This window comes from Notechis scutatus, chromosome 1 (assembly GCF_049901735.1).
Source record: "Notechis scutatus isolate UNSWTSFEM ecotype Mainland chromosome 1, rNotScu1.2, whole genome shotgun sequence".
Taxonomy (NCBI): Eukaryota; Metazoa; Chordata; class Lepidosauria; order Squamata; family Elapidae; genus Notechis; species Notechis scutatus.
In genome coordinates, this window is record NC_142009.1 from 144008358 (window position 1) to 144021484 (window position 13127).

At 38.5% G+C, this 13127-nt stretch overlaps 1 protein-coding gene across 1 annotated transcript in view; it reads left to right on the top strand.

Annotated features, from left to right (window-relative positions):
- Positions 1–13127, top strand: part of LOC113412653 (phosphatidylinositol 3,4,5-trisphosphate 3-phosphatase TPTE2-like) — a 44051-nt gene that overhangs the window by 19848 nt on the left and 11076 nt on the right. Inside the window, exons 6-10 of the mRNA XM_087947686.1 lie at positions 583–682; positions 5115–5178; positions 7844–7908; positions 9594–9654; positions 11242–11323. Of these exons, the coding sequence (XP_087803812.1) occupies positions 583–682; positions 5115–5178; positions 7844–7908; positions 9594–9654; positions 11242–11323 (372 nt within the window). The remainder of the gene's footprint in view (positions 1–582; positions 683–5114; positions 5179–7843; positions 7909–9593; positions 9655–11241; positions 11324–13127) is intronic.

Consider the following 13127-nt stretch of genomic DNA (forward strand, 5'->3'; position numbering starts at 1 on the left):
CCAGAACCATGAAACTTCTTGGATGAGAAGTGAAATGTCTTTTTCTTCTTCCTCAGGAAAAAACCAGTCAAGCTGCCTTTTTGAGAAAGCACCTTTCAGATAACTGTGACCTGCATGACTAAGAATTTCCACAGGCACTTGATCAGCCTAACTCCAAAATGAAGAAATGCAATGTTAAAGACCTCAATTTTTATTCTTTAAAAGGGAGAAATGGGATGAGATGAGATTATAAATTATCAGGCTTTGCATGCATTGAATTTAACCTAGCTTATTGTGGGGTTTTTTGTTTGAAGAGTGATATCATTCTGATACATAACAATAGTTGTTCATTTGCTCCCAAAACAAAGTGGATATTAAATGGCATTCTTACTCCTTTTTCTACCACAAAAATACTGATATCTATAGAAATTCTTTATCTGTGGGACGATATGGTAGGAGATGAGGTTGTATAATAGTTTGGTGGGATTGAAACTTAAAGATTCCCAAACCTGAATACCATTGTAGGTGGGCCTAAACTGTGATATGGGTATAGCCAAAGTTGGCACTAATAGTTGATATAATCCCATTCTTTCTATTTCCCAGAACAGTTGTCATTCTTCGAATGTTAAGAATTATAATTCTAGTAAGAATTTTTCGAGTGGCTGCTGAGGCAGAACGACTAGAAAAAATGACCCGGAGATTGGTAAGTGAAATAGATAGAATATTGCTAGCTCTGGTGCAGGGGTGGGATTCTGCCGGTTTGGACCGGTTCTATAGAACCGGATGTTATGAGTCTGCGCAGTTCAGAGAACTGATAAATCATACCCCTGGCTGGCCCCGCCCCTTCCTGCCTGTCCACTCCCTGCCCCGCCCAGTTATTCCTCATCTCTCCCGCCATTGCTAACCTGCCTTCGCCCACCATTGCTGCCTGCTTTCCACCACAGCCCTGATCTCCCTGGGTGAGTGAGTCTACAAGCAAACCCTGGTCGAGTCAACTCCTGGGCCAGCCTAGGCCTCTGCGCTGTCCCTCCCCCATTCCCGGGCTTGCCTGGCTTGCTTTGCCATGACCTAGCTAGCTAGCTGCCCCCCCCACTGCAAGGCCATGGCCGGGAGAGAAGGGAATGTTGTGTTTATCCCCCGGGCATGAAGAAGCTGCAGGGCCATGGCAGCACTGGCCGGGAGAGAAGGGAACGTTCTGTTTCTCCCCCTGTTGCTGCTGGATCCGACCAGGGAAACGCCCCCCCCCCAATGTGCTCTGCTGCCCTTGTCTCCGAAGCTGCTCATTTGAGGAGCGAGGCTCCTGGGGCCCCGAGACTCCCAGGCTCGCCTTGGAAGGGCTGCTGCCCAGAACTGAAGAAGGAGCTGAAGGTCGGTGGAGGGAGAGGGACACAAGGACCATCTCCTGTCCAGAGGGAGCCCCAAAGGGAGGCGTAGAGCCGGGCGACAGCAACAAGGCAGTAATGGCAAAACCGCCAAGCCGGGCAAGGAGGAAAGAAGCACCAGGCTAGGTGTCAGAGTTGTGGAGAAGCTCCAAGCAGAGGCAGAGGAGGCTGGAGGGAGCAAACGAGGGGCAGCCAGGGAGTCTGCGGGGAGTCCGGGTCCTTCTCGGACCTTCAGGCTTTGGCCGCGCTCGGCGGGAGTGACGGGGAGGGGATCTCTTCCCTCCCCCCACCTTGAAAAGAGCCTTTCCTCTGAACGAATGGAATCGGTCGCTTTGTTGTAAGGAGAGTGTTGGGAGGTCGAATTGGTTGGGTAAATAGAACAGGAAGAAGTTCATAAATTGTGTGGCTGTTTTGCAAAGGGAGGCAAAACTATTATTACTGAAATATCCATATCAGTATTCAATGGGAGGAAAGCAATCTATGTGCATGTCTATTCTTTTCTTTTTCTCCTCTTGTGACTGGCGGCTGAGAGAGAGTGGGGGAGAGAGGTGGCAGTGCATCCTGGAAATGCACCTTGGGCAGCTCTGGGAGGCAGCAGCAGCAGAGCACACCCGGGCATTCTCCAGGTCGGATCCAGCAGCCCGAGGGGGAGAAAGAGAACATTCCCTCTCCCTATCTTCCCCTCTCTCCCCCTCTCTGTGTGAGACAGAGACAGAGACAGAGGGGGGAGAGAGAGGGGAAGATAGGGAGAGGGGCAGAGAGAGACACACACACAGAGAGATACAGGGGGAGAGAGAGCCATAGAGAGACAGAGAGAGAGGAAAGAGAGAAAAAGAGAGGGAAAAAGAGGGAATGAGAGAGGGAAAGAGAGAGAAGAAAGAGAAGAAAAAGCAAGAAAGAAAGAGGAAGGGAGAGAAACAGAAAGAGGAAGGAAGGAAGGGAGAGAAAAAGAAAGAACAAGAAAGGGAGAGAAAGAAAGAAAGAAAGGGAGAGAAAGAGAAAGAAAAAGAAATAGGAAGGAAGGGGTGGGAAGAGAGAAAACTCTGTGCTATTATTTTTAATTGTACCATAATTTATCATATATTAATATTCTGCCCTGTCCCTACACCTAGAATGATTTTACAGCCTTTCTTTTGCCCAGGTATTTTTCCGGGTTTACATGTTTATAGTCCAAAGCATAAATACAGGTGTGTTTAACAGAGTTGGAAGGAACTATGGAGGTCTTCTAGTTCAGCCCCCTGCTCAGGCAGGAAAACTGAGGATGCCAAACTCTGAGTAGAGGTCCTGGGAAAGGTGTCAGAATAACAGAATAACACTTAGAAGGGACTTTAGGGGGAACCCTATACCATTTCAGAGAAACGACTGTCCAATCTTTTCTTAAAAACTTCCAGTGATTGAGCACCCAGAACTTCTGGAGACAGGCAGTTCCACTGGTTAATTGTTCTCACTGTCAGAAAGTTTCTCCTTAGTTTTAGGTTGCTTCTCTCTTTGTTCAGTTTCCATCCATTGCTTCTTGTTTGCCTTCTGGTGCTTTGGAAAATACATCCGTCCCCCTTTCTTTCTGGCAGCCCCTTAAAAGCCTGTTGCCTATCACACTCTTGGGCAAAGCATGTGAGCCATTTCCTCCTTTCAGTGGTCCATGAAAGTACATCTATAGTATGCAGATAATAAATCAAAATAATAAGCCAAATAAGTCAAAAAATGGTGAACAACATTTTTACAGAACTATAAAGTTGAGGCTGGGTGTGACAAGGAATGGCTGGGAGGGGAGGGGCCAGGCGAGGCACCCCTTGACATGAATGACATAGAGTTGGTCATGCCCACACAGTCACATGACCACCAAGCCACTCTCAACCAGTCACGTGACCACCAAGCCACGCCCAACCAGCAAGTCACACCCACAAATTAAGCCCCACCCACAGAACCAGTTGTTAAGAAATTTGAATCCCACTCCTGCTCTGGTGCCTAGGTTTGCTGAATTCACTTCCTAAGAAGACTGATATAGTTTGCGGGCTTGTTGTAAACAGGTAAACTGAACCAGCCTTTTCATGTACAGTATATAGTTTGAAATCTCTGATTGATTGTTCTTTCTTTTAATAAATATGAATACCTTAATTAATTTTTAATTGACTTTTTCCCTTAAATTCTGTGGTTATCTTTGTACAGGAAGATGGGATAGATGTACTTGAAGACTTTTTCACAGGAGACGGAAGGCCAATGTTAGCTTAGAATAGAAGGTTGCATTTCCAATCTATCTAAAGAGCACCAGACAGAAAACATTGAGGTCTTTTGTTGGAAGACAGACCTTTTCAGGCCTTGTGATTCCATGTAATATTCAGGTTTTCATTCTGAGTTTCAGATGATATGTCATCTGCTTCACATTGATTACAAATTTTGCACTTTAAACTCTTGTTCTTGATTTTCTGAAGAACCCATGATAGTACAGGTGGTCCTCGACTTACAACAGTTCATTTAGTGACCGTTCAAAGTTACAACGGCACTGAATTTTTTTTTCACAGTTATGGCCTTTTCAGCATTCCTATCATCATGTGATCAAAACTCAGTTGCTTAACAACTGGTTCATACTAGCTGTGTCCCAAGATCATGCAACCTTTTGACAAGCAAAGTCAATGGGAAAGCCAGATTCACTTAACAACCAGGTTACTAACTTATCAACTGCAATGATTCACTTAACAACTGAGGCAAGAAAGGTCATAAAATGGGGCAAAAGTTCACTTAACAAATGTCTCATTTGACAACATATTTTGGGCTCAGTTGTGGTCGTAAGTTGAGGACTACCTATAAGGCTGAAGCTCTTAAATCTTTGTGAATTTTATGCCCTGAAACCCTAAGCTCAAAGTTGTGTGTGTGTGTGTGTGTGTGTGTGTGTGTGTGTGTATGGTACTTCATTTTAACAGCGAAGTAGTATATATTTGCAAATGGGTGACAGCACTGTGTCTAACATCTTTTTGGTTTTGTACCACTTGATCTAATTTTTTTTTAAAGATAACATCATGTATGTGTAACTTGCCTGAGGATATATTTAAAAAGCCACTTACGGTAGATTAGGAAAGAAATCTGGCTGCAGATGTTATTTTCTTGCAAATTGTCTCTCTCTGACTTCTAGTACTATATTTCTAAAATGTGAGGAAAGAAGAGCCAGATTTTTGAAAGAAAAAAACCTGCAAATGTTATAAAACTTATTCATTGTAGAGATTTAATGGAGAGGAATCTTTTTGTGAATAGAATTTATGTTTACCATATATTTAATACAAATTTATTTATTGTAAGCATGTATAAGAAAACAAGTATAAATATGAACATAACATATAAACATATAAGTATAAACAGGTATAAGTATATACATAATAAATGAGTACAAATAAATGGGAACAGTAGGACAGGGATGGTAGGCATGCTGGCGCAGCTATGCATGCCCCCTTCTATTACTATTGATTGTACCAGCCTTTGCAATGTTTTTAAAAAAAGTGCTTTTGCACTTGTTGAGTTAAACTATGTTATGATTTTAAAGCCAAGGTGCTTCAGAGTTAGGCAGAAAAATATTGGAAAAATTTTCAGGAAGTATTCAATGGCAAACCATTTACCCATTGTGTTAGGCAGTTACCAGGAGATGAGTGATTTGAAAATGCCTTCATCTTTAAGGGGATAATTTCTGGAATCTGTGCTTCCATGACTGACTACTTATTTCCTAAGATCACTATTTAATATTGCTTTTTTCCTTTTGGCTGACAGGTCTCAGAAAATAAAAGGCGTTACACGAGAGGTGGCTTTGACTTGGATCTCACTTATGTCACTAGTTAGTATTTCTTGACTAGTGGAGGGATTGGTTAAAAATGGAGATCTAGGCATCCAAGGATAATTGAAGAATGTGTGTAAGATGAACACTAGAAGAATCCTTTGTTCCACTTTCCATCTCTAGATATTACTTTTAGGGAAATATAGTGATACCTGTCCTTCTCTTTACTATTGTTTCTTTGTGTTGAAAATCAGTGCTTGCTGAGGTATATATTATCAATTATACTGAGCAGTTAAACTCTAACTATTTTCAATAGTCTAGAATATTTCTAGAGTAAGAGTCATGTAAAAAAAATCTTAATGTGGCCAAGAGCCAACGCCACCTTTTTCAACCTTTTCATTTACATAGTCGTGCCTCTCTTTGAATGAAAAGGAAATTAGATCTTTAATTCTGTCATTATGGTTGGTTATAATAGAGAACGTTTATGCATAAAATTTTGATATCATGCATCAGTGATGTTCCCAGGGGTGGAGAATACCAGTGTGAATCAATTGCATTAGCAGCTTTTGCCAAAGACTATGGCATTACCTTTTCTTGCTAGTAATTCGCGAATGATTAGATCTTGAGCAGGTCCTTTGGCTGTAGTTTGAAAGAAACTATAGTCCATTCCCCCGCCCCCCCCCCCAAATGCCCAAAGTAACGTAGGTAACATAGCCATTGGAATATTGATTGGCAATTCTGGGATCTGTGTTAGTGTATTTGGAAGGTATTAGATTGTGGAAAGTTGCAATGTCTAATATAGAATAAATTTGATTAGTAACACAATTGTCTTTTTCATGGAGCTTTATAATCCATTTGTACTGCATAATATAAACAGTTACTGATTGATATTGGGATTTAGATATGTGCTAATAAAGTACTTCTTTATTTAGGGATATTTTGTTAAAAATCAAATTTTCATTGCTGTAGCATCTTTTCCATTTGAGTGTTATAAGAGACCTAATGATATGCCACTAATATACCAGTAAATTATTTGACCCTTCACCAGGTCAACTGGTGACCATATTTTTAATTGTTAGATGTCTTTTACATCTTTATTGTAATACAACACATTTTTCTTTTTTTTTAATTTAAAGCAGCAAATTTATACAGTAAGTATAATTCTTGATTTACAACTATTCATTTAGTGACAGTTCGAAGTTACCACAGCAATGAAAAAAGTGACTTTTGATGTTTTTTTCATACTTTCTCATTCAAATAGAAAACAGTACTCTTAATCAAGGGATTAATAAGCAAAAAATATACCCCTACCAACACTGGAAGGGGCAAGCTACTGTACTTTGCTATTGTGGAGCAAATCTCACACTCACAGTGCTGATGTTACTTTAGTTGGTAACAAAACATCTGCAAGCAAACAAGCTCAACAAACAAGGACTCTACAGTTATTTACTTTCTGCATAAAATTTAATGTTTGCTTGGTGGTGCTAACCTTAAAATTGTCCTGCTTCAGTTTTTTAAACATCTTTTGTACTTCTGAACTGATTTAAGTCACTAATTAATCCAGTTCTCTCCCTTTAAAAAATGTTTTACCTGAGTTATATCTGCAACTATGACCACAGGATTTCAAGCTGTCACGTTTTTGCTTAAGGGAATGTACAAATTCCAAACCCCAGAGTTGTATGTGACAGAAAAGACCTTGTCATAATCTCAAACTATGAAATGTTTTTTCTTGTTTTTAATCTACAATTATATGAAAAAGTACATTCCATGTAAAGTTTTTTTCTTTTTTTATTATATATGGGCATATCATTTTATCTTCATTCAAACAGTATGTAAGTATAGAGGTGATTAATTGAAGAAAAAATGCTATAAAATTGATTTTGCAATCATTAATTCAACAGCAAAAAAGAGCAGATATGCCATTTCCTTCTGTGGAAAAAATAAATATACTTTCTTTTTTATCGAAACATGAATTTCTTCTTTTGATGAAATGCTGATTTTGATTTTCACTAAACATATCTTCTGGTACTGTGGCCAAATAAATCTATCTTACAACCTTCCACGTAGATGTAATTTGTGCGGTAAACTCCTGCAATTTAATATCAGTAGTAGTGTGAACTATTTGAAGGTGATAAAATTCTGGGCTTTGTAGATGTCCACTTCGAGATCTTCTGGATAGGGGAATCATAGATGTTCCAAAAGTTTGACAATTTTTTGAAAACTTTCCCAGACTCATAGGTGTTATAATCTCCTTTCTGAAGGCTTCTGAGAGTTCTTTGGATCTAGGCAGGTGTTCAAGAACAAAGAGCAAAATCAATTAAATGTCTGAAGTTTTAGTAAAATAGGTTTAATAAGGTCTAATCTGGTATACCTGAGTCTAATATTAGGTATTTGAGATACTGTAGCGATAAATGTTGGGTGCCTACTTAGTTTTTCCATATGCAAAATTTGCATTTATGTTTATTTAAATTACACAATGTACTCCAAAATGTAAATGGTGCATGATATTTCTTATAATTTATCTCCTTTATTAACATAGTTGAAATGAAGATCAAATATTTGTATGTTGAAATATGTTAAAAACATTAAAAAAAACCAATTACGTATACTTACTTTTTCACATGACTCTACTCGAAGTAGTGAACCTATGAAAAATCTCACATTTGTCTCACAATGCAGATCTAACATTTTCTTTCTTTTTCGCTTCTTTGTATCTATTCATTAGCTCGTGTTATAGCAATGTCGTTTCCATCTTCTGGGCAGCAAGCTTTCTACAGGAATCCTATAGGGGTAATCTAAAGATTAAAAGATAATGGAAATAATTTCTGATACTCTGTGAATCTTCCTCTTTGTTTTCCTCCACTCCCGGTTACTATTGGCTGTGTTTCATTTTAGTATGATTGTAAGAGATAATAATGGTAATTGTAGAAGAAAAGAGATCTTGGTAGTTAAAGCTATATTGCAAAATAAAAGATAGTCTGCCTTTAGGGTTTTTTCCTCAAAGCTTTGGCCTGAATCCAGATATAGATTTAGCATCTACTTAACATATGAAAAAAATGGGTTTCAATGATAAGCAATGAGAAATAATAACTACTCAAGGAGAAGGCCAACCTAGAACTAAGGAGAAATTTCCTGACAATTAATCAGTTGAACAACTTGCCTCCAGAAATTATGGTTGTTCCAATAGTGGAGGCTTTTAAGAAGAGATGAGACGCCCATTGTCTGAAATGATATAGTTTCCTGCTTGAGCAGGGGCCTGGTTTAGAAAACCTCCGAGGTCCCTTCCAACTTTGTTATTCTGTTAATAATGGTATTTAATTCCTCTTTTAAATTGGTGAGTTCTGCAGGCCTCATAATGCTGACTATCTGGCTCCTTCAGCAGTTATCAAATTTAGCAGTGAAAATTACAATTCTTTGAGTTTGCAAATAAAGCGAAAATGCTTTCTGCATTTTGAATAAAAAATCAGTATGATCCACATAATGAAGATTTATTATAGGTTCTCCACACTATGGACTATAGTATGATAAGCACATATCCATATATACTCAAAGATAAGCACCCCCAAAATGCATCCCCAAAACTGAGTGCAGCTTATCTGTGGCTGGGTTTATATGGTAGTACTTTTTAAAAATGCATATACAGGTAGTCCTTGACTTACAACAATTTATTTGGTGGTTGTTTGAAGTTACAATAGCAGTGAAAAAAGTGACATGACCTTTTTTCACATCACTACTGCACCATCCCCATAGTCACATGATCAAAATTCAGATGCTTGACAACTGACCCATATTGATGACAGTTGCAGTGTCCTGGGATCATGTAATCACTTTTTGTGACCTTCTGACAATCAAATGAGGAAGCCAGAGAGTCACTTAATGGCATTAATAACTTAACAACTGGAGGGGTTCACTTAACAACTGTAGCAAGAAAGGTTATGAAATGGGGCAAAATACTCTTCTTGCTGAGCAGCAGAAAGTTATGGTCGCAAGTTAAGGACTACTTGTATATAAACAGATAAGCTGACCCTCGAATTTTTAATTAAAATATGAAATTTGCCAGCTGAAGATAAGCAAATTGTGAAAATTAAAGCATATGAAAAATTTTAGGCTTACCTTTGGGTGGCATATTTTTCTTGGTACAGCATTTTTATTAAAAAAGCTTATTAACAGATGGACTGTTCTGTAAGAATATGCAGTATATTTACTTCGGTTTGTCTCTTTCTCTGAGTACTGCTTTAGCTTATTGATGGACTTTAGCAATACCAGTGTTTAGAATTCACTCAGGCATACTGCTTGGAAATTATGGAAGTAGAAGTCAGATCGTAGGAGGTTGCCCTACGTCTCTATATGGGCACCAAAACACTATCTGAGATTTAAATCTTCCTTGAAATACTTTCTGTCTGAAACCAGCTATATAAAGTTGGTAATAATTCATGCCACCTTGACAATTAAAATATATTATTATTTTTTATAAGGAAGTTGCAAAGTTCTTGGATACAAAACATGGAGACCACTACAAAGTCTACAATCTTTGTAGTAAGTATTACTTTGTTTTTTGGTCACCAAAACTGGAGCAGTCAGGAAAACTTTTACTGCATTTGCTCTAATCACAAACCAGGACATTCACTACCTTCAGTCTTAGCCCTGCCTTCTAGGTATGCAGTGAATGTCCATAACTGATGGAGAACATGAACCTGGGTATCATATATCTTAACCACACCACACTAAATCAGTAACTGCTTCCTTTTAAAATAAAGTTCTGAATGATATAGAACTCATTGTTTATAGCCTTAAGATACATTGATATTCCCATTTTTAACCTCTTCAACATAATGGTTTTTATTTAGTTTTCCTCAGTTCCATGTTTTCCCAACTTAGTGGTTTCCATCTGATGGGTTCAATACCTTGCTGACTGAAATTCTTATGTTGTAATATCAAAACATATGGAAGGTACAAAACCTCTAGAAGGGAAAAACTGCTTCGGTTATAGACTGATTTTTTCAGTTCACTTCTTAATGTCAAGCCTCATTGTGGCAAGTGTTGAATCAAACTTTTCTAAGTTTACAACATCTATGTCATTCAATGATCAAGACTGTGGTCCTAATTGTGGTCATAATTTGAGGACTACCTGTAGCTAGGCAACTACCTATCTAAAAACTGTAGATGTTAACTGAAGACTGTTTCTGTTAGCAACAAAATTCATTATAATGGCAGGGAGGAGGGTTGAAAATGTTGCTGTTTGCTACCCTGTCAACTCCAGTAGAAATTTGGAATAAATATAGTTTTGCTTTTTTTCTACACAGTTTAATAGCATGCAACATTGTGTATGTATATTTAATGAATCGTATAGGTATTGACACTTCAAATGGCCATGCACTGCTGGATTTTAAATACTGAGATGAAATACATACTGTAATTTGAAACATCTAATTCTAAAAATATAACTGCACTATAGATGTTTTTGTTGCTAATTTAAAAAAATTCTTCTCCAATCTATTGTTAAAACTGGAACTTCCACTGACTAATTAGAGTGGAGGCAGATTTACATCAAATTTATATATAATTTACTATAGATCAGACATTGCCAGCCTTTTTGCATTAGATACATTTAAAGTTTTGAGAACAATTGGTGCTGCTGCAGAACAATTGCTGGTAAAGATTGCTTGTTCTCAAGATGGCTAGCAGGAATGTAATCAATTTCAAAAGTAAAGGTTTGCCAAAATGTTACCTCCAATGCTATTAGTATTCCTTTTATTAGATATGCTATATTGCCCTGGCTTAGTGTTGCTTTTTTTCTGAACAGATGGGCTTAGTTCCAAACTAAACATGTTGATTAAAGTTGCTTAACATTTTTATTTTGTTAAGGAACTCAGATATTCATGAAAGAAGGATGAAAATACATAGTTTTCCATTTTAAAAACTCTGAGTGTATATTTTAATATTAAGAAAATCAGGTGGAGCATGGAGTTATGTAGATGCCCAAAGGGAATTGTGGATAGTGTCCCAAGTACCATTTAAGGACATTTAAGATCTAGATATTTGTCCAAAGTATTGCTTTGTAATCTTCCTAATGGAACTCTGTCTCTGTTTATATACATAATTGTATAATATTTTTTCCTGCAGGTGAGCAAGGCTATGACCCAGAGATTTTCCATTATAGAGTGGAGCGGATGTTTATTGATGACCACAGTGTTCCCTCTCTAGCGTAAGTATGATTCTGCAATGTAGATTTGACAATAAACTAACTGGCTTATTAAATAAAATAAAAAAATTATTAAATATAAAACCAACTGGCTGAATAAACCAAGTCCAGTTGATTAAAGTTTGCAGATATCTATAGTCTATAAAAATATATAACCTATGAAAATCTATAAACTATTGAATTTACCGTATTTTTCAGAGTATAAGACACTTTTTCTACCTGCAAAAGAGTATAGAAATGCCTGTGCATCTTATACAGTATATGTTGCTGAAGCTCCCCCCACCCGCTGGCCCCAACCCTTTGGCCTCTGCCTCCTAGCAATTTGCCTCCTTGCAGCAAATAGCCTGTTTCAGCTTCAGCACAGCCTGCTTAGCACAAGCAGCTGATTGTCGGTTGGATCGGCTTCCTGACGATCAGCTGTTTCAGGCTGCAGGGATTGCCATTGCCTATTGCTGCCTCAGTATGCCCCATTTTCGGCCTCCGCATCCCATTTTTGGCCTCCGTGCACCCCATTTTTGGCCTCCGTGTGCCCCATTTTCCACCCGTTCTGATCCCTGCTGCCCGGAATGGGGTGAAAATGGGGCGTGCAGAGGCTGAAAACGGGATGCGGAGGCCAAAAATGGGGCACGCAGAGGCGGCAATAGGCTATGGCAATCCCTGCAGTCTGAAACAGCTGATCATCAGGAGGCCAATCCAACCAACAATCAGCTGCTTGTGCTAATCAGACTGTGCTGAAGCTGAAACAGGCTGTTTGCTGTTTGCTGCAAGGAGGCAAATATCTGCAAGGCAGAGACAGAGGCAGATTTCCCCCCCCCCCCTTGTTTTCCTCCCCAAAAGCTAGCTGTGTCTTATACTTCGGAGTGTCTTATACTCCAAAAAATATGGTATATATTGCTATCCCACAACTGTTAGCAGTTCACAATAAGGTACAAATAAAATATCCACAATAAAATATAAATTAATTAAAACTCTGTACCACTGAACCTTGCAACATTAATTAACACTCAAAGCCCTCTGGAATAACTTACTTTTAATTTATTTCCTGAAAGTTGTAATCAATGGACTCAATCTCATCTTCAGAGAGAGGCCAATCCAGAGGGCAGGGGTCATCAGAGAAAAACAGTGCCTCTGGACTTCAGCCCCATCACTTCCTAAAAATAAAGCAATACTAGCAGCTTCTCCCTGGAAGAGAAGCTTTAAACAGGTCAAGTCCACTTGAAGGAGGCTAACCTGAAGTACTAAGGGCTAAGCCATAAAGGGATATGTACAGGGGTGGGATTCTACCTGGTTGGACCGGTTCTATAGAACTGGTTGTTACGATTCTGCACAGTTTGGAGAACTGGCTGGCCCCACCCCACTCCGCCCACTCACTCCTTACCTGGCATGTGGGTCATCCAACTTGCCTGTGTTGTGCCTTCACCTAATTTTTGATAAGTTGCTATTTTTCTTCCCCCCTCCCGACCATCAGCTGTTCCAACTCAGTTGTGCCGGGAGGTTTAGATTAGCTAGAAAACAGGAAATTATTGGAAATTATTTCCTTTTGGACCTCAAGGACCACCAAACTCATACTTTTAAATCCCAAGGTCCACTAATACAATTTTTTTAAAAAAACTAACATATTTAATATATTTTTTAATGTTAAATATAAATTTAATTATATATACATATATACACATATATATACATATACATACACACACACACACACACACACACACCACTTACTTATTTAATTATAACAAAAATGTAAATGCTTAATGATAACAAAATAAAATGTTCCGGGCTGGAAGCCTCACCCCACCTGGCA